General features: G+C 38.3%; 1 protein-coding gene across 1 annotated transcript in view; it reads right to left on the minus strand.

Moving 5' to 3' along the window:
- Positions 1-7029, minus strand: part of CFTR (CF transmembrane conductance regulator) — an 87092-nt gene extending 80063 nt beyond the window's left edge. The window contains exons 1-3 of the mRNA XM_057390465.1: positions 6971-7029; positions 6239-6271; positions 5873-6124 (exon numbers count right to left, since the gene is read on the minus strand). Coding sequence (XP_057246448.1) covers positions 5873-6124; positions 6239-6271; positions 6971-7029 — 344 coding nt within the window. The remainder of the gene's footprint in view (positions 1-5872; positions 6125-6238; positions 6272-6970) is intronic.
- Between the last annotated feature and the right edge of the window lie 20775 nt (positions 7030-27804).

Genomic DNA, 27804 nt, shown 5'->3' on the forward strand with positions numbered 1-27804 from the left:
TCCAGAATTTACAGATTAACTTTATAATTAATTAAGGTGAATGTTAAAGTGAGATATCAGAATGAGTCCAATATACCAAATRTTCACATCCTTTATTTTAAAAGTTGGATGAAAATAAAGGATAAATACCAACATTATAGCACAGGAACATGGGGTGGGTGAAGAGAAAAAACATAAACCGGGATAGCAGCAACCTGTAGAACCCTCTTGCAATAAGTCACACTATTCTCATCACTTTGAAATTTAGCATCTCCGAAAATGTAGATATTCAGAGACAAAGATTCTTCAGTATGAAAGAGGTGATAATTGCTTACTGCAGAAATATTCTGAAATGAGTCTGTCACACCAGAAATACCCTTGTGCCATCAAAGTCCTGGTCAGGAGACCTCAGGCAGACTGCACTGACTCCACCACATACTTCTAGGACAAATCACAACCTTTATATACTCCACTTTGCTCTCTACAGAACTGGTAAGGAAACTTCTTAATCCATCCTCTGTGCTATCTGCTCAGACTTCAAGATCTTCAAAACAGAATTCCTTATCAAATATTTTGCTTAGTATAAAGGACTTCCAATTTTTGCTAGTGCATTTAGAAGCTTCTATAATACAGATAAGAAAACTATTAAACATGGCATTGCCTACAGTATTAAAAAAAAAAAACCAAAAAAAACAACACAACAATTTGGATAGATTACTTTGTATCTCACCAAAATCAAATAAGCATGTAGAAAATAAAAAGGTACAGACAGGTCTGCAAATATTTCAGATGCTTGATAATTCATCAAGATACTAAGTCTTCCTCCTGCAGGAAGAAAACAGACTACATTTATTTCAGAAATCAGAACTTGATATAGGCACCGCTGCTTTAGAGTTATAAAGCAGCCAGGGAAGGTCCCTGTGCTACGCCGGGTTTGCACTTTTGGTCATTAGACCAAAGATGCAGTATCAGRCTGAGCCAAGGACACAATTTATCCTTACTGTTAAAGAAGGTATTCCTCTCACTGAAATCACTTGAAGTGTAGGAGATTCAGTATCCTTTCTCCAGTTGACTTCAAGTTGCATATTGAAGTCAAATTTTCAAAAAGAGTCCAAAACTCAGATGCACWTCTTTGAACCATCTGACTTTCAGAAGCACTCACCCCTTGCTGTTTTAGACAGGTCTGCAGGCCAGCAGGTCTTCAAGGACCACTTGTGGCAACAGACAAACGATCAGACAGCCTCACAGGGCCATAACCTGTGCTCCAGCTGCATCTGTGCTGGTTTATCACTGACAGCCAGGATTTATGATTGCCAGGGATCAGTGAAAGGCAGCTCATCAGGGCTAGACACATATAGGACCTTAAGAGCACATTGCAGAAAAATTGTCTTGAAAAGCTGTTTAAGCTGACCACCCCAGCAGCTGAGGCATAATGCTGCAATTCAATCCACCTGCTACTGTACACAGAGGCTCCTTACTCAGAGGAAAGATGAGCAAAATGCTACAGCTAGATCTTGATAAGGGATGCTCCAAATATGTATTGGTTATGACAATTTCCAGACACCTGCCCTACAGAGTGAAATTTATAGACATTAATTAGGTCTTGAAGCTTCCTATACAAAATTTGGAAGTCAAGACAATTTCAGGAGAAAATTTGAGTACAAATGTACAAATTAAACCCCAAACTTCTCAAGGTAAATACATAAATCCCTCTCAATTCAAGATTCAAAATCCTAAGTAACTTGTTGGCATTAAATTCTAAGATACTCAGTTAAAGGACAGAGAAGGAACTGYCGAGGGAAGGTCTGGCTTTAGTTCCTTTCTCTGAAGGGAATTAACTTAATTCTCATGAGAACACCTTTTCAAACCAGAAACTATCTTGTACAAGGCACTCTTAAAGTAGAAATTATGACTGAATTAAGCTAGAAAGAGTGATAGAATAGCATTACYGTAGCCTATGGATTAAGTACTTTCAAAGCCTAAGTCCTGAATTCAGTTATCCACCTTAAAGGTTATTAACAGACTTCATAAGAAGTCTCAGCCCAGGAATCACAACTTGCAAAGTTTCTTATTCAGTAGAGTACAGAGTTGCTCTTGAATTATGCTCTAAAAAGAGTAGCTGAGCCAGAGATCAAGAACTAAAACACCTTCTCTGCCTAACACTGGTARCACTTGGTCTTACTTCCTAGAAGAGGTGAAGCATAAAACTGAATTCCTTTTCCTAGCCCTCTACACACTCAGGGCAGAAGAATGAATCCAACATTTATCCCCTATAGGCTAAATTGTTCTATGAACCAATGGACAGCTGTATAAAAAGGTGGCAGATTTCTTTTTCTMTGATTTGGAAAGAAAGAAGCAACTAGAGTAGGTGTGATTGACTGAATCCATGAGAAGACTTGACACAAAAGTTGGCTTAGTTTGTATTTTTCATTTGGATTTAATAATGAATCAGGCACTAAAGCACTAGGTCTTGTCAAAAGCTGTCACATTTGAAAGGTACCAAAGCAAAAGTATACAYTCAAAGAGTTGGACATGAGCACAAGGATTACTTTTTGAGAACTTGTATTTTAATATCTAAACTTGCATGCAAAAGGAAAGCAATAAAGTCAGAATTGTTCCATAGTTGCAGCTATTTCTGAAACTCCAGCAATAACTCTGTGTGCCAGCTCACAGATAAAAATTTATTAATTAAAAAGACTTCCTGATCTCAGTTAATCTTCAATAAAAACTAGGTGATTGCAAAGTAGTCTGATACTGTTTGTGACAAAAGGTATGGCCTTGACCCTGCAAAACTCCAAAATTCCAACAGAAAATAAGCAATGGTTATAAAGACAAAAGTGAAGCTTCACCATGAAAGCTTCAAACCAAGCATATGACAATTTGACTACTTCTGCAYAAAACTGTTTTCTTTAAGCAAGGTAAAAAGTTGCCAATGTGSAGATAAAAAATGTCTTGCATGTGGTAGGGAACAAACAGGATCAACTCTGAAAATGTAATAAGGAAAATATAACAAAACTCAAAAGACACTCTGAAACCCCAAACTCGCAGTATCAGTGCTTTCTAAGTGCCACCCTTACAGAAGATCTCAGACCACTAGTTTTCACACCTCATTTGTGAACCACCAAAGTTCAGTTTTTAAACCAAAATTGTTTTAAATTTAGGATGAAAAATGATTTCTAATTTTAAATACTTTCTATCATGACCACTGCTAGCAATTATCTTTTGTTTTGCTCCAGCACTATCAGTAATCTTGGAAATATAACAAAAATATAGCATTTTCTATAAAGTACTACCCTTTGTATACCAAGACAGTTACTCACTTTTTTTTTTTATTGGGGGGGGGGCAAAGAGAATTAAGAAAAAAGGTACAAACAATACTGAAACATGTGTAAATTATCCAGTTATGAGCAAAGACCTACATTCTGACTTTAATACATTTAAACCTATCTCTCCAGCCCAAACGGGATACATTATGAAGCAATAAAACCTTGCCAATAACTTTACACACCTATAGCTGATAACAGCTCGTACATATATTAAATAGCAATATTATATTTATCAGCAAGACTTCCTCTATAGTAATAGCTAATACTTTAAAATCACTTTTGCTTACATGACCTTCAACTTATCACATTATATTCAGATTGGTACTTCACACATAGATGTTACTTCAGTGAAACATGTACTTCTTGTACTTGAAAGCACCTCTTTCATTATCATTGAAAAAAAGCAATATCTCTCCATATATCTTTCATTTCTCTACTCTAGTTAATATTCATCGTGAACATGTCCTTAACTTTATATACTTTATTATTATCACTTTGGTTACAGTCATCTGACCAATAGCTGGTACAATATAAAGCATCATACATGATAAGCATGATATAGACACCACTTAATGGACTTAAAGACTGATTTAAAAGATGAGCTCAGGCCTGAGGATGGTTAATTATGTACTTAATGAGCATGAACTGCATCTGGTTACAGACATGGAAACTTTCACTATGGTAGAAATCATAAATATATTCGCTTTATCTTATTGGGTTTTATGCTTTACACCTTCACAGGTTCTAGGAGAGTACTTCACAGGTTCTAGGAGAGTACTTGATGCTTGACTGTGATAGAAGTTTTATAAAAATAAATAAAAATAGAGCAAGTGGCTCCTTGAGCAGTGAAATTAATATACAGAGTTATTTCCTACAGATTTCTATTTTACACTTGACAGGAGTACTGACTGAAGAATCTTTTATGGAGAATTTGTAATTGTTTACACTCCCATCATCCACACTCCGTGGCTCTAACAGTATTTGAAAGCAAGCACAGCTTCTTTACCACTGCAGTATGACCTATAGGATCATTGGATGTTTGTAAAACTTCAGGAATAAGTTATATTTGGGATCTTTCCCCTCAATCATATCTGGCTAAAATGAGGCGGGGGGGGGGGGGGGAGGCAGACAAACTGTGACTCATACTGACTGCCTTCCTTAAGAAACTTTGAAAACTGTACAGAACAACCTGATGAAAGCTATCCCAAAAGGATTTTAAGGTAGCTAAAAGCCATCCATTTTTCAGGCAGAGACCTCATGACAATGTTATAGTTTTACACCGTGTTCCCATCTTACACGAGATTTCCTCCCTCTTTCCCCTGCCATGCAAAAGATCCTCTAGCAACAAAAGGAGGAACCAGTATTCAGGCAAAACCAGTGATGTGTGGGCCAATACCAAAAAGATTATTTGCTCTTTCCAGTTTGCAGTGTCATTTCTAGAGATGTCACGTAAGATGTATTCAGGCTTCCATATTGTCTTACAAAGTACATTGTGCCCAGGCTCCTTCTCTTTTTATTTTAAGTTTTTAGAAACAAAACGCACTAGGAAGTTTGCTTGTAAGGGAACATTATGAGGAACTGTTTCCAGTAAGATCATWTATTACTCTTGCACACTGAGCAAATGCTAAACATTCAAAGAGCCAAACAGAAGGAATCCTTGCTTTGAGAGCATTTCCCCACTGCTCCCTACCATCCCACTGGGTTCTCAAAGTTTACAGTGAAATAACAGATTAACTAGTTGAGCAATTTACCAAAGGTTGCTCAAATTATGCCATAAATTCATCTGTCCGGGTCCAGTGAAGGTTTATGACACCTGACAGAGCCCATTCTTGGTACTAAAACCCCAGGAGCAATGAGAAAAAAAGAGTGATCTCGTCAACAAGCGAGATTCCCACCACTCTCCCCACAGGCCTTTCCAGAGCTCATTAGTGCCCAGTGCTCGGTTCCCTTCTTGGCCAAGGGGGCTGGGYGGGGGGCGCGGACCCTCTCTGACCTCCCCGCGCCGCCTCTGCCCAGCCCGGCCCGCTGCGCCCGCCCGCACGCGYCCCGCCGCGCCGGGGCTCCCACCTGAAGAAAAGTTTGGAGAAGATGTTCGCCTTCTCCAGGGGAGACCTCTGCATGGTGAGGTGCGGGGAGATGCGGTGAAGTGCGGTGAGCGGGGACCGGAGGCAGCCGCTAATCGCTGACGCCTCGCTCGCCCACTCCGCTCCTGCGGCTCTCCCACCTTATCCGCCCGGCCGCTCTGATGTCACCGTCCGCCTCCTGCCCCGGCCCCTCTCCCCGCCTCTGCTTTGCCCCGGTTCAAAGGCGGGCGGGCTAGGGCCCCAGCCCGTGCGCTGCCGCCGCCGCCGCTCCTCCCCCGCCTCCCCGCCGCACCCGGCACCGCGCACCGGGCGCGCCCCGCCGCTCCCCCCGCACCCTCTCCTCCCCGGCTCCCCGACGGCTCTCACCCAGCCCGTTACCTCCACCTGCCGACGCAGCTTCCCGAGTCACCCCACCCCGGGTCCACAACCTCYCTCCAGCACCAAACCCCTCTCCTGACCAAGTGCCGAAGCGGGGAAACCAACCTTCCAGACGGGCCTTCTGCCCTCTGTCCAGGGCAGGGGARACAGCTTAACGGGGACAGTGCAGTGAGGACAGCCCCGTCGGGGCACGGAGACCCCCCCGACCTCCCAACGAGCAGCTCGCCACCGCCGAGCCCGTCCCAGTACGCAGGGCTTGCACCCCACCGACACCCGCGGGAGCCGGGATCGGCTTTAGTGGGGTTTGACCTCGGTGGGTACCCAGGGCCAGAAGCCCCCGTCCATCGTGGGCTGCCCCTACGGTCCCGAAGGCGAGCGCAGCGGCACAAGGACTTGAGGCAGAGGGCCGGCGGTCAGCCCAGGGAAGGGTGCAGGGCAAGAGCGATCGTTTCGACTTTAAAATACACTTACTTGAGTTTTTCAAGTTCTGTGTCAAGCCCGTACCTGAATCGAGAGGAATGGGAACTGAAGTTATGTCTTTAGTAAGTTCAGCCCAAACACCCACATCTGACCCTAAGGCTATTTCTGAAGCTTTATACGTGTGTCATACAAACAAAATCACTGCTTTCATAGTACACAGTAGAAAGCATACTTGAAAGAGACAAAGATGACAAGAAGTAAGAAAAAGAACACGTGATTTAATTCTGTGTTAGATTTCATTCTATTTTATGCTTTATTTTTAATATTTACACACTCCAGTGTCCTTTCTTTTCTGTAACTTAGAAAAATACGGAGGGAAAAGGCCACGCTTTCTAAATCATGCAGCCGTTGCCCTCTGAACTGCCTCTGTAAAGAAGCGAACGTACTTTTCTACAGACTTATAGCTTGCGCTACAATTTAACCAGCTGTTCCTCTTTGCAAACTCTTTGCAAACTTTGCAGACACTTTTTATTTTACCGTTTCTCGCTACACCCCGCTGTGCTCTCATAAAGCATGTCTCTTTGCCTCGGCAATTCTCCCTCGTTGATTGCCGATWGCCAAGAAGTGCCCCCTTACCCTGTCACCGCACCGGGCTCCTTTGTGTCTCAGACCTCCCTCGAATCCTTCCCGATTCTATTTTACTAATGACAAAACCAGTAAGAAACGCGSGGCAGGCAGGACTCCAGGAAACTGTCCGCATTTTATCATGTCCTGAGACAATACGAAGAGGCAGGGCTAAATCCGCCCGGGCTCCAGGACACCAGCGCGGAGCCCTTCGGCATCCTGCCACCTAGTGGAGCCGGGCCCGGGGCGCCAGCCCATCCCGCACCGCACTGTACCGCACCGCGTACTGCACCACACTGCACAGCACCGCGCACTTCACTGTACAGCACCGCACCGCACTGTACCGCGCACCGCGTACTGCACCACACTGCACAGCACCGCGCATTTCACTGTACAGCACCGCACCGCACTGTACCGCGCACCGCGTACTGCACCACACTGCACAGCACCGCGCACTTCACTGTACAGCACCGCACCGCACTGTACCGCGCACCGCGGACCTCACCGTACCGCACCTCGCACCGCACCGCGTACTGCACCACACTGTACAACACCGCACCGCACTGTACCGCGCATTGCACCGCACCGCACCGGGCACCGCACCGCAATGCACCCCGTCCTGCGCTGTGCACCGCACCCGCACCGCACCCCGGCAGCCGGGAGAAGGCGGGATCAGATTCCCACCTGCTGCCGCTCCCCGATGCGGCAGTGAGACCCCGCCAGCCCTCCAGCCCCTCCGGAGGTCTGAGCGCTTAAGGATCCAGATCCGTTCACTCAAGGAGTCGGGGCAAGGCTGGGATCCTACAAGCTCCATTGGCTCCTGAGAGAAGTTTTTTGGGTAGGCCCTGACATGATTACCTAGACCTCCCAAATTTTTCCACTTCATTAAATAACGGTGAAACRTTAATTTAAAGACAGAATCGGGGAATCAACTTAGGTTGGAAAAGACCTTTGAGATCAGCTAGTCAGACTGGAAATCCAGTCTTCTAAACAGTACACACCAGCATTCTAGGGGATAAGACTTTTTCTTTTCCTTTCTTTTTTTTTTTTTTTTCTAAATTTACATTAGAAAGTGAGGTATGTTAGTTATTTGAAACCATTACTGGATCAGGTCCAAACTACTTAAAATGTCAATAGATAATGAAGTATTTTTCATAACAGTATCTCCCTGTGGCTATTACCATAAGAGCTGATTTGCACGCACTTGTAGCAAATTTGGGACTAACAAAGACATCCCATCAATCACAGTTGATTATGTAATTTTTCTTGCATGAAAAACTCCACGAACTTTCCTTAATTTTGAACACTTCTGCTCTAAACTTAGAATATGTCTTTGCCTACTTCCTTAAGTACAGGCTATGACTGTTCACCCAAACCCAAGGAGTGATTACTTCCCTGGTCTGTGATCCAATAGTTTTGCAAATAAATCACATATTTTCACACACACACATCCCACAGGCAAAAACTCCCAAATTCTGGGTTGTGTATTACACATTTCTTGTCATTTTTCTTTCATGTATCCACAAAGTTTCCACTGTTACATTTCCTCACTTATTTCAGAGTCTTAATCTTCCCAGGGATCTTGAACATACTCAGCTGACATGAATGCGAAGCTTGTCATTAGAATTACTCTGAGTAGGAATAAAATTTAATATTTTTTTCTTCTCTAGGGATTGAAATACCTCCAACTTTAGTATTATTTATGGATTTCATTTACATGAACTTCTTTCACTTTTGCAGGAATGCAACTTRATACACTGGGACAGCAGCTACTTTAGTTGTATCCACATCCACTGCCTATGTGACTTTAGTCTGAAGAAAACACAGTCTGAAAAGACAGCCAGGCATGAGAACAGGAGGATGAGTAAAGGCTGGTTCCCTGTGTCATCACAGTGTTAGCTCTGGCTACCACACTTGTACAGGGATAACTCAACCAGGCAAGAACAAATGGGCCGAGGGCAGTGTGAAGTCACACACGTGGCAAACAGACCAGCTGGCTAGTTGCTTCCATGTTCATGGCAACTTAAAGCCATTTCTACCCTGTGGGATGCCCCTTGACCTCTCTCCTGTCTTTGCATAYGTGTTTCCATTCTGCTCCAAAGCCACCAGACGGCATGTAAAGTTGCTTAAGGCTTCCGATCTAGCTGAGAACCCCCCTGGAGTGGTGCATTTTCACTGGGATCTGTGCTTTCGAGGAAGAAAGCTCACTTAGCGCTTTTGCCAAGGTAAGTATGAGTATGAACCCATGGCAAGGGRCAAGGCAGAGAAAGGCAGGGCATGGGGAAGATTTGCTTTAGATGCCATGAAGTCACCAAAGGAGTTTTGCATTCCCCTTCYTAGGACAGCAACACACTGGGGCTCTGGGGCTTTTTTGTTTTTCAATCCAGCTGCTGATTTACAAGAAGAGGAGAAGAAGATGGTTTAGGTGAGTGGTGGTGATTGTTCAAAGATTGGACATTAGGATCTTGGAGGTCTTTTGCCATTGTCACAATTCTATGATTTTAAGAAATCAATTACATTTGGATTTTTGATTAATTAATGTCAATGGACAAAGAGGTAGAAACTTTTAGTAGAAAGAGAAAGCATGATCGTATTAAATAAAATCTCCTGAGAAAATGAAGCTGAAGAGCTGTCAAAACTAACTTTAAGTCACAGTTTTCTGTTGCTTAAAGCAAAAATGTGCTCTGTTCAGACTCTTAATTTTGATCTTATGAAAGCTTTTTTCTTTACAATTAAAAAAAATTACAAAGAGGTAGAGAGAGAGAAATTACAGAGAGAAAAGAGCCATCAAGGTGAAATCAATTTCTTTGTTTGGTAATTGGAGCAACCTGACCTAAAAATCACATTTTCTAACCAAAACCTCAAAATATTCTGAATATTTTAATAAGATGGAAATTACCTCTTTTTTTTTTTTAATTTTATTTTTTTTAATGTCTCTTTCAACCCCAAAGAAGGGGTTGGTCTATTTTGTATATTCCTTTTTTCTAGTGAAAGCGGAGAACTTTATCCATGAATCTGACACTGGTCTTTCTCTCAGGCTTCCCTGTACACTCAGTTGGACCTGGGTTCCCTTCATCACTTCATGTAATTTCAATAATGGCGGGAAGCTTTGCTTCAAATCCTCTTAGAAGAATGGTCTTAACATATGGGTCAGGTACAGCTCCTCATATCTCTTGTGAGACAGCTTACCTTCATCTAACTTCCAACTTCTCTTACAAGCAGCAAAAATAGTCTGGCCACTTTTCCATGAGGCAGGGCTTTATTCTACCCTACAACTGTCATTCACAAAAACTTGATTACTCAGTCTCAGAGCTGCTTACACCCWTTAAAAACTACTCGAAGCAGTAAAGCGGCAACAGTGAAAGAACTCTGTCAACTACAGTTTTATGTACATGTGTAATTTATTATTCAACAAAATCATTCCACCTTATGACTTATAAATATCTACTCATAGTTGTTAAAGTCCCCACAGCATTCTCTAAGTGTGGACAAACTAGCAACATCTTACTTTTCATACAGTTTGCCAGTTTTGAATTCCAAAAAGCTTCTCTGTTCCCAGGAGATATATTGAAAACTGAGTCATAACCAAGGTAAATACTATAGCAGCATTCACTTAAAAAGTAAATAATTCACAGATATTTACCAGACCTAGATATTTACTAGTTTTTGAGTCCACATTCATAATACTTTTAAAATACGGACAGGTATGCAGAAGATGTCAGACTTCTGGATCCATTTCCACAAGCAAAAACTGTATTCCAACATATTGTCTTAAGACTGCTAAAATTGATTCAACCAATGCTTCAAATATTTGCAGATTAACATTCTTACTCAGTGCACACTGGATACCTTTGACAAGCAAAGTTATGTATGCTTTCCCACACTGTATCATTAGTATCTAACCATGTTAAATAAGTATATGGTCCTGAAAAATACAGAAAACAGTTTAATATTCCAGGGAAACTAAACAGTTCTTTTATGGGGCATGTATTTCTGCGGCCCAAAATATAAAGCTGGGAGATGAAGTACCGTAAAAGTACCAGACCTTTCASTCCAGACAGGTCAAATGGTCACACCCTGCTTTCGCAAAGTCTTACATGGAAATCACAAAAGGGAAAAGAGTGAAGAATACATCATAGGCTTGATGTAGGAACAGCAGAACAGCTGTGTATTGGTATTTGGAGCAACTCATACTGAATATGCGAAGGTTGATTCATCAGGCACTACAGGCCAACTTCTTCAAAACACTTCAAATTGCASACAATTTTCAACAAAAATTGTAACACCACATTAGAAGGAACCAAAAAGTCAGATGTTCATATGCTGTCATTTAGTCTATGGATTTAATTACAACTAAAATAATACCTTTTTAACTGGAAGGTATTTTTTAAGCCTTTCGAAATTGTTGACACAGAATAAGGGAAACAAAAATGTATTATTTAATTCAGAAACACATTATTCTATGACAATCCATTTCCATTTATACTGATGCATCAAAASTAGTAAAATCTTTTAGACCTACTGAAGTGTTATTTTGATCTTTCTTCATGATCCATCAAAGTACTGAATGAAAAATTGCTTAGYTTATGTGAAACAAAGTCCTGAAGGGTCTAGAATATGAACAGAGGAAGTTCAGACTATGGYCTTGATTACATAAGAAAATCACACTACTAATTTTTCTAAAAGATTTTTTAAAATGGTAAAAGCCATCTGTTAGTAACCCTCATAATATCAAGATTTGTGATGTGTTTCAACAGTTTGGACTTAGCCTAATCAGAAAAAAACAATTGTCCTGATAGGGTACTTGATACTTCTGATAGGGTATCTTCATTTCAAAAAAAAAAAAAAAGAAAAAAAAAAAAAAGAGAAGGTGCTTTTCCCAAATATTGAAGCTAGTGAAAAAAAAACAACAGAACAGTTTTCAGATGTAGGGTACATTTTTTTACTTTACACTTGATAAAATATACTTGGCACTTAGGAAGTTGTAGTAGAATATAGTTCTCTGAAAATTTCAGGGTTTGTTTTCTTCCAGTCTATAATAAGAGTGAGGGGAGTTAAGAGCCTGAAAATCCAAGTCTGACAAGCTTCCAAGGTTTATGTTTCCAAAGATAGCCTTAACTTCTTCCTCTTCATACTGTCATGTAATAATCCCAGAACAATGGTTTTATTGAGGTTAAAAGGGCAAAAATCCAAGACTGATACTTTCTGTGACTCAATAAAAGGCATATGTTGGCAATCTTAAACAGCTGAGCAACAAAGACTATTGAACTACCTAGAGCATAACAAAAAGTGCTTAATTATTTACAACTGCTTAAAAGAGAAAGAGCCAGAGTTCCTGTCAGAGCACTGAGACTGGGATTTTCTTTACTGGAATGTTACTGCAAAGATCATGCAGTATAAACTCTACCATGTGAATCCATGCAAGCACGATGAATCCTTAATCCATTTCTTTTAGAAAGTGTGCTTAGTTTGGTGTATGCTACTCTTTCCTAAAACAATTCCGTATGGGTCCAAATATTTTCTGAACTTAGTGGAAAAAGATGGAAGCAAACCACCATTATTCCAGTTACAAAAGAACTGCAAGACTTGGTCTTTTTTTCTCAACTTCAAATAGTCTCAAATTGCCTCTGCAATTGCCTCTTCAAACATAGTTGCTTCAAAATTAACTAAAATATTCAAAATTAAAAAAAAAAAAAAAAAAAAAGGATCATCGCTCCCCCTAAAGATATCCAAGAACTTTGAGCTCTCTGCATAGGTAAATGGGCAGACGGGCCTCCACCTGAAGAAAAAGTGCTGGGTGGCATAAAATCACCTATTTTCCATGCAGTGCCCTCAGCATTCTCGGCCCACGTGCATTCTATTTCCAGAGGCCATACTGAAATTCAGGTTAGTAGGTTAAAGCCCCATGTTTTGTCAGGCTTCAGAAAACCAATAATGTTTTCAAGTACAAAAGAACAAGGATTGGGTCACTGAYTGACATTTTCACAAAGGATTTTCTTCCAGCCAAAATGAGATGTCTTTTATTTTAAAGGCAGCTGTCAGCAGAATATCATGACTTGCTGAATTTAATCAAATACCTTTCACAGCGGACRCAATGAAAAAATTATATGAGGTTAAAAGTTTCTCATTGTGAGATCTTGAAGCTACTTGTGCTAAGCSAAACAGATACAGCTGTATTTAAATAGTTAAGAATTTTGAGGCTAGAAGCAAGTTTAGCCTTGAAGTTGTGTAGATTTATGTCAAGCTGTGATTTACACAAGTGACAGCAGGAGAAAMCCACCATTATACAGCCATAGAAGATAACTGTCCTTTTTCCCCCCTTTATTTACAAAATACCCTATGACTTTTCTGCAAGAAAAAAGTTTGTATTACAGGATTAGAATCCTGTTAGACAATCACAGCACAGTGGTGTTATCAACAACAAAGCAGGCATCAGTCTTGAAGCTGTCCACAGAACTGGTTGATAAAAAGCATTCCCTCCACTTAAAAAGGAATTCCTGAGATGTAAGMATTCTGATGACACTTTTTAATAAAAATTGTTAAACTGCAGAACATGAAGTTTGATCATCAAGACCAGCCTGCCACTGTTGCAAGCAAACCTGCAGAGCAATTCAAACCTATACCTCTCTAGATGATGCAGACAAAAAATACTTCTCAGAGCTCTAGGTAAATAGGGCTTATTGTAAAATACTAGCTATCACTGTTAACACTGCAAAAATAAGAAAAAAAGGAACACAAAGGCATAGAAAGCAACTCAGGTCCCTGACTTTTCACCTATTTACTAAAAAACCAAAACTTTATATACTGATATAACTGATGTGTAAAATAATAAAAAGCTGGTCAAACAAAGGTTGAGGCGCTTTGCAAAGACTTAAAAACTGGCGATGGAGTTCATGTTCCACTGAGTTCTGACCCTGAACTTGCGCCACTGTCTCCCATGTCTGGTAAGAGACCTACCTGGATGATCATTCTGAGATAAGTTTTCTGAGTTTGCTCTGCTAAAGCTATTTTGCTTGAAGATGGTCAAGCACCCAGTCACAAGCTGCTTTGTGGAACCCAAGTTGCAATCCTTTATTTGAGCTCTRTGTTTCAACTGAGGAATTTTGTTCTGCTTTTGTTTCTTTGTTTTTGGTTGTTTTTTTTTTTTTTCTGAAAGGAAAGGTATTATTTGATAGAAGGAAAACAAACAAAACCAACCAACAAAACCAAAAAACCCACCCTCATTAAAAGTCCGTTTCTTCCCACCGGGCAATGGGAGAATGGATAATCTCACAGTTTTCTTTGGCATGACACTAGAGAGACACAGTAATAATGGGTTTTGAGAGAAAATAAGGAAAACCAGACAAATTTAACAGCACTGAGCACTGAAATTACAGACTTAAACAGTTTTGAAGACTTATCAGAGAAAGCACTTTCAGATTAGACTCTAGAACCTAAAGGCTCTTTTAAAAGTTCAGTTTTATTTTCCTACCCAGGGGTTTCTATATTTAGCTAACTACAATTAGGACTAAGTTAGTCAATGTGAACACAATACTTTTACGTAGAGTTTAAAAACCTAGGTATGCACAAAAATTGATATAACTAATAAACTGAGTCAATGACTTGAGAAATATTTGCAGTTTTATTTCTAACTGCATTTATCACAGAAATTAAAAACAGGAATTTAACACTCTATCCTTACATAGACTTCTCCCTTGCTGGCTAACAGGAACTTAATTTACACTTCCCTGTGCCTGTATGAAAGGAAAAATACTATCTATTCATGCACACTAATGGATTAAAAATTATATATTTATATATAATCATATAKATATAATCATTGAGGGAAAGAGTTAACTGTGSATCTAATTGTAGACAGCATAATGAAACAAGAGTGGACAACATAAGGGGTAAGTTATGAGATGGAAACAAATAATTAAAATATTTAATTATATTGTACAGAAATAAAGTGATTTCTCATCCAATATTTATTACAGTCTTGCTCATCTTTTCTCAGAACAACAGCACAGAAGTTAGAGAACAATAAAAAAAGTATGTATTTGAAATAATATACGGGAAAGACAAACAATATCAACCACTTCTGTTTACACTTTTGCATAATACATAAGTAAAAGGAAATGCTTTTGTTATTCGATGCATAGTTAAGCTGCACAAGTCAATGACCCACAGCTTTGTTAAGCTTATAAGGACTCAGGACACACACAGACATGTACATAGGAAGGGAAATACTTAATACATTTACAGTAATTATCAAAATCTGAAATGCCTTTTACTTTAGACAATCTCTAYTGGGAATTTAGGAGGCAACATCTGCTACACGCAGATTATCACAAAACTGCATCACATGTCATACTATAGCTKTACTTTTTTCACTGCCATATCCTGCACAGGATCCTGGCTAGGGTTGGCAGTCACAGTGGACAGGTCTGTCACATACATTTGGCTACAGGAAATGAAAGAATTTTTTATTGACCCAAAATAAGACAATTTCATTCTGACAGAAATATAGCACTGCTTTAGACTCTTCTTTTAGAGCTGGAAAATAAGGAACAATGTGTAAGTATTAGAAAATGAAATAGTATAAACACCTATACATCTATTTGGCTCTTAAACAATTTCATTTTGGAAAGCAGAATAAGAGACATTTTCAGTTTATTTACTTCATTACCTTATAAGTTGTTTTCCCTAATATTGCAGTCAGCTAAATCAGAAATCTAGTCTGTCTCCTCAAACTGCTTTTATTTTGAAGGTAATTTACGACAAATAAGGGACAAAAACTTTCAGATTGTGATAAAATTTGTAAAAAGAAGAGCCAGCAGCATTCTGAGAATAGAGGATAAAGAGAAAAAAAGGCGTCTCTTTAAGCTCACCCTTTTCCCAGCCTCAGCTACCTTTCTGCCTCTCTCAGCTAAGACCAAACATACTTTTGAAAAAGCAGGTTCACCCAGTTACACCTGGGTGGGAAGAAGGTGGCCGGGGGTGCATAAACGGAGAGAAGTCAGAAAAATAAGTAGACATGATTTTCAGAAAGAAGTTAAACAGAGGTGTGGTGAGTTTTCTAACTTCCTTCCTTAAGAGATGATTAAGAGCACCAATAAAAAGACCAAAGCTAGAAAAAAGAGTTGAAGGTTGTGTTTCCTGAATTCTAGATGCTAAGCTGAGAGTAGAAACACTGAAGGCTAGAAGAAAGGGAGTAACAGGAATAAGTAAATTTTATTCTTCAAAGATTAAGCCAGGAAAGGAAATAAGAGAATTTTTAAATGAATACCATGCTGAAAAATGCAGATATAACCACTGGTATGGCTGACATACCTCATTTTATGTATATAATGATGGAAAAAAAACCAAAACCCTACCAATAGTAAAAAAAAACCCAAACACCAAAATGGAAAACAAGGTATCTGTCTTCAGATGTGTCATAAGAATTCTGAATAGTGAGCATATGAGGAGGCAGCTTTCCTAAGCAATGAAACATTTCTTTATCATTCCAGCACCTTCTTGTCTGACTACAAATATCTTTATTCTATCACAAATGCCTGGGGAAAAACTCACTCTCAAAATAGAGGCTAGAACATGAAGTTCTGCCTGAACCCAGTCTAGCACATTCTCTGTACCCAATGAGCTTGAGTTGGTAGCTTGTCACAAATAGTCTGCTTGGGCAGACAGGAACAGCAAACAGATTCCCTTGCAAAAAGGCAGCCTTTTAAAATGGAAACATAGAAAGAGTAACCTATCCCTATCCAGACATAGACCACCTCCAGCAATAACCTTGTTAACATCAGAATAAAAGRTGACCTATAAAACAGTGAAGAAGGAATATCCTCCATATGACAGAGCTCATGAGAAGGGAATAGTAAGGTTTTCTGTGTAGSTACACCACACACACAAACCAAATACACACATAGAGACCAACTCATTCCTACTTGGGATATCCCCCCAGAATATAGTCATGAGAAATTAAATTGGAACAGGTGTGGACCAGTGCTGCTCCAACAACAGAACAACTACTTGGTGACATTTCCCTGCCTGATCCATGACTTTCAGGTACTGAGTTTCTACTCTAAAAAAACCTTCTCAGTGTTCTTTTAGGAGGTTGGCATTTCTTCTCAATCATTCAGCCTAACCCGAGCCAGGATCCACACCCATCAGAGGCTTGCAAGACCCAGAATGCTTCAGATATCATTTATCTCAAAAGAGCCCGTAGATCCTACTTCCTGCAATTTTAGAGATATAAATTTATATACATATTAGTGCTGAAAGAATAAAGGCAAAGGTAAGCAATAACGCAACCAAACCAAGTGGGATGTTTCTGAAGTTTCCACTGCAACTCAGTAACATATAAACTATGTGATACAAAACCCAGCCTGATCAATCAAAAAACACTTTTTGTGCCTTTTAGTCATTTCTAGATCAATTAGATGTACTCCTCCAACATGCCATGTTTTTGATTAAATTTATTTTCAAACAGCAGTTTCAATGCCATTAACTGAATGCTGCATTACCAAATGCCTTTCCTTATACTTAATACACTGTTCTCATTATACTTCTATCACTGCTGTTTTGATCATTAACTGTATCACTAGAAGTGGCTTAATAATTACTCATTGCTTCTAGAAGCCTTAGTCTAATTTTCTTCCTGTTTCCTCAGGTTTTCTGGAAATATAAATTATTTTTATACCATTACCTGTTAAAACTTTTAACAATATTTCAAAAGTAATTGCAATTTTTAAGTGTCCCAGAARTATTGCAACAAGTACAGCAGCAAGAGCAACAGTTCAATAGAGCAATTGGATGTTCATAGCACAAGAATCTATCTGAAATGAAAAGCRGTCCTTCACAGAAGTCCTCCCAAATTACAGTGTAATGAATCACATGCTACTGTTTTGCAGGAAAACTCCCCAAACCAAGATYTGTATTTATCATCTCATGTTCAAAATTAACACAGTTCCTCACACCTGCTGGTAATACATTACACAGGTTTCCAGGCTGTGAACTTTTTTCTCCTTGACTCTAAACTTCAGAGACATCTAGACAAAAAGAATTTGCACAGGATTTAAAGCTGTGTGCCTCTGCATAAAAAAAAAAAAGCCACTCAGTTGAGCAAGACAAGGCAGAAGACTTCCTGTTGGCAATATTCAAATAAACTCAATTATGYCAGCAAAAACTACAGACAAGAAAATTTTCCTTGATCCAAAAATATCATTTATTGCTTTTTCTCAAATAAAATGAGAAGACTGAAATTAGACAAGTAAATGCCTTGCTCTTGCCTTGACACTGTATTCACTGCACCACCCTTGTCTCACAGACCCGGAGAACAGATGAAAGCAAAATATCTTGGTACCAATTCCATAAAGCGCTTCTGACAGATCTGAAGAAACATGCAAGAAATGGAGGTATAATCATAATGTGTGAATATACATTCTCTATACCTATTCATAGGCATTATGGTCCCTGAGTTATGTGGGGCTCTGGCATTCGAAGATTGCCAGCAACACCCACAATGTAGCAGGATGCGACTCTCTGCTGTTGACGGGATACTCTTTTCCACACAATGACTCTTCCAACAGTGTAATAAGCAACAGTGCTTGTGTAACCTCAAAGCTGTAACATTAGAACATGCTGCGAAATGATCAGCAGGTGTCGTGGGCAGGTAAAAGAAGATTATTTTGCTAATGCATACAAATAAAAAGGTCAGAATAACAAGTAGATGTTCAACAGAAGTCATATTTACATACCAAAAGTAGAAAAAAATGCAAGCAGGAGAAAAAAAGATAGAATATTTTAAAATATTTGAAAGCATAGACAGTCTTAACATTGCTTCCAAATGTAATGAATTATAATTGTTTTTTTCCAAGCTAATGCTCCTCAAACCTAAAATAGGATTTAAAAGAGGAGTTAAAAGTCACATATATTCCTTTAAAAACTACCTTTTTTTCAACAAACACTACTATCTACAGATTTATTTGTAAAAACTCATGCTATGCACTTTAGGTAATGTAAATAAGACTTAGATGAAGTTTGTCCTATTTAACACTTCTGTGGAAGTCCACCATCACAGCATGTATTCTCGATATAGAACATTAAATATACATAAAAAAATTACAAACCCTAACTTAAACTAATCAAAAAGAGCCCTGAAATAGTCAAGGCTTATGGAAAACTTTCTTGTACTGGCCATCTAAACYTACACAGATTGTGCAATTTTAAGTTGTATTTTCAGCACTAGCTAATTTTTGCTACAAAGAAATTATTAGCCCAAGAATGTATTAAGTCCAGAGATTATTTTCTCTCTTGATATGTGTTCCCCTATCTCTGAATGGGTACACTGATGGTTAAGGCCACTGTTCAAAAGAACACGTATTTAAGAACACAGATTAAGAGACATGTATAATGTTCCACTGTTAAAAAAAAAATCTGACAGACTAAAAAAGGAGCAGCACTATATGAGCTGCTCTGCATAAATCAGTGTAATATACTGTAGTATTCTTTAGGACTGAAGACGAGAAAACGGGGCAATCACATTACAAAGATGGAAACTGAGTCTCAGAATTGGAGTTCTTAACTACTGGAGTGCCAGCTATTGCCACCTCTATGGCTGACAACCAAATTTCCACTGACTTTAGGTAGAAGCATTTTTTGTACTGGGGGCTAATGAAATAGTGTATTTCTTYAGACTGTTGTAGTACAAGAAAAAGCTCCACCACACACCCTATATGCCTCATGCACTAAAATTAGTGGCAAGTAGGCCTAAAAGCAAATTATATCATTAAAAAGTAAGCAACAAAACTTCAAATTACAACACTGTTACCAAAAGCAATTTGTAAAACAGTTCAGGTGAGTTTGTCATAACAGTGTAACAGGAGTGGGTCCAATATGAACAAGAACCATTAAATAACATTTTGCAGTATTGGTAAATGTYATAGAAAAAACTAACAAAATTCTTCAAATATACTTGAAGCAAATGTGTTGTCATCTACTAGCCTGCTATAATACTCTTCAGGATAAATCTATATGACTTAATAGATTCTTGGCTACTACTTGTTAAAAAACTCAGTGTGTTTACTTTTGTGTCTCAGAATTCCATAGTTGTTTTTATTTGAAGATTTCAAGTTGCTAAAGTTACCAGATTAACTACAGAACTCACAAGCACTATGATAAATTTCAATAACATTTAAATAATAAATATTTCTAGCCGAGTACATAAATCCTAACAGCAATATGCATCAATAACTGGTACTTTGTGCTGTGGAGTCACCCCAGATTTGAATGCTGGTATCTTTGACCACAACAGTACTAAGRGTATAACCCTAGAACTTCAATATGAATTCTACATATTTTCTAAGAAGAGCTGTTGTGGAATGATAGAAACGTTTTTCATTATTTAGCCACCCTGCAAAAAGCTGTCTGTAAACATTTAAAGGTATACAAGCATTTGATACAGAAAATAATTGTCTACTGTGACAGTCTCCATTTGTATTTTCTTCTTCAGATTGCCATAGCATACATATCATCACAATCTAGTAAATATTTTTTTAAAATGCATTTTCAATATTGTACTTCTTTTCATCCTGGTTGCTGTAAAAGATTCAGTCTGTAAAGGCCTTCTCAGTTCAGTAAAAACACAACTTAGTAAAACATTAAAAYTCCATTATTAAGATATTAATCTCATTTTATTTTAGCCAAAGCAAAGCCTAGAGATGACTGTTGCATTTTTAGTGATATTTGTTAGTTACTGATGTAAAAAAAACCAACCAAAAACCAAAAAAAGCACTGTTTTGTTATAAAATGGATAAAGTTTTAAAAGATCTTCCTAACAGCCAGCACTACCAAGATGCAGAGTTTTCATTGTCCACTGGCCTCCTCSTGACAAAGAGAACTTCCTCAGCCCTCAGCTTGGTAGAAATCAAACATTTACCTCTGTGATGAGTGCAAAGATCAACTTACTTTTCTTCCCTACCCTGTTTTTTTTTTCCCCATTAGATAAGTCTTCATGCAAACTTAGCAGGCATTGCATGATTAACAGAGCTTTCTTTCTTGCTGTGATACTTTCAGCTCCTGGTAAAACTAAGCACAATCAATTAAGGAGGCAGCAAAACCTCCCATGCAAAGGAGGAAGTGGAATGGTACGCCTTACTCTTCAGAGTTGGAATGGAAAGGATGGTTAAAAGTAGGAAYAAACAGGGAAGCACATTAGGTAAAATCAAGGTGAAAGAGAATTTGTGTATTTGTATCTCAGCTGAAGTCTTCTAATTTATTTTTACTATTTGCATATATGATGTTTGACTTTAAAAAATTCCAAGCTTAGTAAGAACTGGAATAGAAACACTTCTAAAACCTGTGAACATTGCAAACACAAAATTCAAAGAACAAGCACACTGAATTCCTTTATTTCCTTTTCTCTGCAGCATTATGATACAGCATTTAATTGTGTTGTCACCTCATCTAAATCTATCTCTCCCACTCCAGGTAACAGAAACAAAGTAGGTCAAACAAACAGTAAATCAAACCAACCAAATTAAAAAAGGTGCTAGCTAGAACCATTAATTCCTCAAGGACTCTCCTAAATTCAGAATCACAAGCTATATATCCTGACACCCAGATGAAATTTCCACGTACCAGGAAAATCATATTTAAAGCATGCTGTCTTTTTTCTCTTCTTCCAGATGCTGACAATAATAAGAATCCCATTATTGTCACTGCTACAAGGGAATTCTGTTACATCATTAATTATTTAAGTAAAAATACTGGCAAACTATGAAGCAGGTTGGTGGGATTATTTGCCTGCTACAAAACCCAGTCTACTTGAAATTATCAGTCAGAGCCAGTTGCCAAAGAAGAATGTGGAGATTTTGTAGAAAGTCATTCAATAGGTTAATTGCAGGTTTGTTTCAATTGGCTGATGTTGCCATGGAAATCCATGATCATGGATCACTAGTGCAAACCATATGGTCTATTTTTCCACATATACATCTGGATTTCAGATATATTCCATGATGGTTTTGGATGATCTGGTTAAAGAAATGGGTATTTCAAGGAGAAGCATGGAAAAGAACTATACGGGACAGAGGMAAATTTGTTTATTGCGGAGCCTCATAGGCATTGGTACAATTTTAGTGCAAGGTTAAGTTCTGTTGGAAAGCATTATTGGAAAGAAATCTGGACCAAACAGCTGTTGGCAGCTTGTGCAGCTGCAGTAACAAAGAAGGAGCTCTCTTCAATAACCTGGACAATTCTGGTATATAGAATGATTAAGACTCAGAACATTTTTAGAGTATCAAAGTAGATAGGAACTGCTATAGAGTATAGAGTATTTTACTGCACAAATTAGCAGAAGGTATATTTTTTAACAGTCTAGTGCCTGTTGATTTCACACACTGAAACGAATGAGTTTTATGTAACAAGAGAGCTGTTCTACCTATGGCAATAGCAGCTTGAATGGAATTATATCCGTGGTTAGACTTAAAAAGAAAAAGCTGCAGATACATAAACAGGATCCTATGCAAAACCATGATTCTATATGAGCACACAGGAGGGTAGACTACAGCCCATTTAAATATTAGGGATTTACTAGAGGGAAGGAACCTTTCTCTTCAAGTTTAATAATCTTTGCTTTAGAATCATAGAATTGTTACAGTTGGAAAAGATCACTGGGTCAAACCATTAACYTAGCACCACCATGTTTACCACTAAACCATATTCCCAAATACCAAATCCACATGCCTTTTGAATACCACAGAAATGGTGTTTCTACCACTTCCCTGGACAGCCTGTTCCAAAGCTTGTCCACCCTTTCAGTGAATAAATTTTTCATAGTATCTAATCTGAAGCTTCCCTGGGGCAACTTGAGGCCATTTCCTCTCATCTTATCAGTTGTTACCTGGTAGAAGAGATCGACCCCCACCTCGCTACAATTTCCTTTCAAACAGTTGTAGGGAGCAATAAGGTCTCCCTGAGCCTCCCCTTTTCCAGGCTAACCACAGCTGCCTCAGCCACTCCTTCACCAGCTTTGTTGCCCTTYTCTGGATATGCTCCAGCACCTCAATGTTTTTCCTGTAGTGAGGGGCCAAAACTGAGCACAGGATTTGAGACCTCACCAGGGCCAAGTACAGAGGGACAATCATTGCTCTAGTCCTGCTGTCCACATTATTTCTCACCCAAGCCAGGACGCCACAGGCCTTCTTGGCCATGTGGGCACACTGCTGGGTCATGTTCAGTCTGCCACCAAACAAACACAGTCAGGGCATCTCCAGTGCATACCTGCTCCCACATGGTCAATAAGGAAGACTTACAGTTTCCTGTTACTTGGACCAGCTGTGACAGAATAACCCAAATTATCATAAAAGTCTCTTCCACGGGTAGATATTGCTGCACCCACATTTAGACAGTAGCATAAGAATTCACGTATAACACAGCTGGAAAGCAATACAAGAAATCAACCTTTTGAATGGTTTTCCCACAGCATCTTCTCATGATCCAACTGTTGGCATTTGTAACAATTTTATTTCATACCACTGGGGATGTAAAGGAAATGCTGATTTTGCTGAAAGAGATAAATGAGATTAAAGGAATCATTAGCAAGGTCCAGTTTGCACATCCTAGGAATTCACTGAGGGGATCAACAGTTCTTCTCAGAAGACAAACTGAAATTTTAGGAGCTCTGAATTACTAGTATCACTTTGGAAAGCCAGAATCATAGACCGTAATATAAAACGCCACTCTGACATAATAAACTCAAACAAAACAAGTCCAGGAAGACAACAGATATATGGGAATTGCAACAATGCCCAGACTACTGGTGAGCAGCCCCAGCACTGTAAAAGTAAGAGATAACCAAACACTTAATATCCTGGTGTAAACCTATGATAGCAAGGCCATTCAGCATGCAGAAATGACAATTAGATTGTATGCCTTGCTAACAAAGGAAAAGAAAGAGAAAAAAACAACAGAAACCATCAAACACGATAAAGCAAAATCAGCTTTTGATTCAGTCTCTTTTCCAAGAAGTCATATTCCTTTTGAAYTGGTCAAAGCAAAATAAGAATGTGGCAATCAATAAAAATATTAYATATATTAATATACCGAAAAATGCACATAACCTCCAATCTTGATAAAAGTGATAAGACAAGGGATATACCAGAATAAAAGGTGAATGGCATAGAAAGCTCAAAGCACCATTTGATCATTATAAACTGCCATTAGAAAATTCAAACATTTGAGTTTCTAAGAGACAGGCAATACTGTAACAAGTGGTTGCCTTAGTATCAGCAGAGTTCAACAGGCTGAAACAAGTAGGTAGGCACCATGATAAGGAAGTGGGAGTACTGCCAGTTAAGATTAAGGGGATGAAATTGTGTAGAACAGAGTAGAGATAGTGGAGGAATGAGGAATTTTTAATAGAGGTTTCATCTAGTAATGTCAAGAATAGTTTTGACATGGACTTACTACACAGACCTTCTAGGTTATATGGAAAGAAGCATGCCTGAATGATACTAAAATAAAATATTTTCAACATTCTAATTCTTGCTTTAGGGATTTTTTTATACATTATTGTGATAATAAGAGAAATTTTCATTACAAGATTCAGGTTTACATCATGTCCATGAGTTCCCCACTAAGTAGTTTATGGACTCTCATTCTGATAACGGTGTAATGCTTCTACCAGAAAACAAATTTTACAAACAACAAGCCAGTTGGTATGAAATTTATACTCATGGGCTTGGCAGAAAATTTAAAGTTTTACATCATTTGGTATCCAGATAGATTTGGTAAAGTGGACAGGAGGGACAYAGCTGTAAAAAAAGAATTATAAGCAAAAAAAGATAAAATGAAATGCTTTCCATCTTTTGCAAGTTCATTAAAATGACTGAAATAATTATGAACAACTCAATTTGCTGCAGTGAGCAGTGCATAACAAAACTTCAGGATGGGAAAACTAAAACTGACTTAACACAAAGGGTGATTTCAGATCACAGAAAGAACACAGACCACTTAAATGCTTTTTAGAGAATAAGTATCCATCTTGATACTTGAAGTAGCTTTAAAATAAGAGATGCTACAGGTATTTACAAATCAGCTGAAAATTAATCCAGGCCAACATAAACTATTTTGTTTCCCACTTGTTTCATGAATGTGACTTGTGAAATTGCAATAACTTGTGCTACTTTATGGGACTTTTTTCAAATTAGGCAAATTCCTGGATGTCCTGCTCTTAACCATGGAACTGGTACAGCTGTTAGTTCACCATCTCCCAGTTATTGGTAATCTGTCAATTCTGTAGACCCAGAGCTACTAAGCCTCTCTGGGAATGAAGATTCCTTATTAAGTCCTTTTTTTTTCTGGAGTAGCCATTGTTTGCACAAGGTCTTCTTTCCTTGCCTGCACAAAATTAGAAAACCATGTAAGGTATGGGTCCCAGACATTTTATTATTGTCCCACAGCAGGGTTGAGTTTTGTCAACATAATACCTAGCTAACATTAAGATAAAGAATCACTGAGCTTTTATTTTAAACAATGTTGCCACAGATGAAAATTATATAAGAATACCAAAAGGGTATAGAATCAAATCAGGAGCTGTGATAGAGAATTGTCACAGAATGTAGAATTCCACTAAAATGCTACTGCCATTGAACCTCTGAAGTATTGGCTGCTGTGTTGTTAGTAGAATGTTATTGAGTTGAATTAAGCTTTACAGAGTCACTCTTTAAACATTTACCAATTCTGAATGCCCTCCCAAGAACTTTACCAGTGTCAACATCCTTATGTATTTGCTGATTTATTTCAGCCTTTTGGTCTGAAACACACAGAACTGATCCAGTTAAAATATTCTGCCATATTGTGGCAACCCTGTTTGAAGAAAAATTCTTAGCTATGCATATATCAATTCCACATGAGATAAAACACAAGGTATAAATAAAAATTCAAAAGAAACTCAACTAGTTAAATCTATTTAATACTAGAATAATCAGAAAAGTTTAAATGTCAGTTGATGAATAAAAATGTAAAATATCTAAATGCAAGTATGGCCAGCAAGAAGAGTGGCTAAAGAGAGATGGGAAGTGTATTAAGGAAGTTCTATTATTCAGAGCAAAACCATGTTCTTACAAGAATACTGTTATTTACTGCAGCCAGTGACTGCTATACTTATTATTCACTGTATTTTTARCACATATGTTTAGTATAGGCTGACATGCAAGTACACAAAGATGGATTAGGTACTTATTTCAGAGTAGGATTTTAGTGCTTATTCTGATACCCCTTGTGATACAGGAAATTATTCTCAGATGTTTTCTCAGGTTGATTGTATAATTGCCTCCTGCATGTAAAATGAGTGCTGCACAGCAACGAGGAAAAGATTTGGGAAGAGTTCCTATCAGAGTAAGTAAAAACATGCTGATATTTGGCAAATACAGATGGCAGCCAGGACTTACCACACTGTCAACCAAAATAAATCTGCCTAGATGAAAAATGAAGACAGGCTTCAAGGTCACAAATAAGCTGGAGTAAGAAGAATGTGAAAAAGTAGGAGAGTCTACATCAACAATAATGTCTGATTTACAGTTCCATGCACACATAGAAGGAGAGATCACCTGCTACCAGCTTCTGCACTATTGTCTTGCTCACATCTGAAACAGCAGTYGGGTACACTGGCTGCAAGGTTCTTCTACACTATGAGCCTTTGAAAGGGGTTGGGTTTTTTYTCCTTTAACACTAGGTTCTATCAGGCCTGTTATTGAAGATGACCTTCCTAAAGAGTGGTGCCGTTTGAGAAAGCAGTGGTATGCAGGTTGCATTTGAAGTGTCTGTTGTGACATTTTAATCTGGATGGGATATAATACAGAGAAAAGGGAAAAAATCCCACAAACAAACCAACCATGTTCAACTTTGAAACCTGAACAAGTACAAATAAATCACAATTGTTAAATACTAAACAATTGGTAGTGTATTAAAGGTAATGAATCTATTGATAGCACCAGCACCAGTTAGAAATAACTCTCTTGGAAGGTGTAATATCAGCTGTAAAAAGTCACATTCAGTTTAGAGTCACACACTCGGAGTCTAGCAGCTGAGGATATAAATTCTACTACCAAGTCCTTAATCTGTAACACAGGTAAGCCAAATGAATAATAATATGGAAGCTTAATCCTGGTTATAAAGACTTATGTCAAGTGCTGGTAGATTCAATGTACATACAAAGAAGCTACACAAAATTATACTTTTCCTATGCAGACAGCAAGTGACTTAAGAAATATTCAGGCCAGTAATAAAAAAAAACCAAAAAAAACTGAAAACTGAGAACAAAAGTTACAATTTTATAAGAAATGACACGGCTACAAAAACATTCAATTATTACACATAGTAAATGTTATATGTTCATTACCAAAATAATTTAAACAGAGATTTAGTGTATATAGGCAAATCCAAAATAAGCWTACAAATGTAAGCCTTTAGATAGAAGTATGTATTACAGTTGACTCTATTTCAGCAACCTTTGCTCTAAGGAGGCTGTGTGAAAAGAAAGGGCTTTGCATTTCTAACAAGTTTCCCGAACTGGAAGTTTCTCTCATGGGAGTTAATTAAAAATGTTCACCAAGTTCTTACACCAGAGTTCATCGTGGCTAATAACCTGACTTTCATTATACTTTAATGCAAACAGGCTGTCATATGTAACAGACAAGCAAATAAAATCCAGAAAATGCAGCTATTAAAAATGTCAAGCGTGCACAATTGAAATATGCAGACCGTGCAGGTTTCTTTTTTTAGTAAATGCAATTTTTATAGCACTTAGTATGTTCTAAGCATAACTCTAGCTAACCTGCAAATCCCAACATGGTAAAACTTGCCTTACACATTGCATTGCACTGCATCAAGAAACAAAACAAAATATAAAATAAAAAAAAAAAACTAAAAAAAAAACCTAAAAAACCCTAACAAACTTTCACAGCAAGTTTCTGGTCTTCTTTCTTTATCTTATGATCAAGATGAGGGTAATCCTT

Source organism: Malurus melanocephalus, unplaced genomic scaffold (assembly GCF_030028575.1).
Source record: "Malurus melanocephalus ecotype Western Australia unplaced genomic scaffold, MMel_1.1 scaffold_27, whole genome shotgun sequence".
NCBI classification, from domain to species: Eukaryota; Metazoa; Chordata; class Aves; order Passeriformes; family Maluridae; genus Malurus; species Malurus melanocephalus.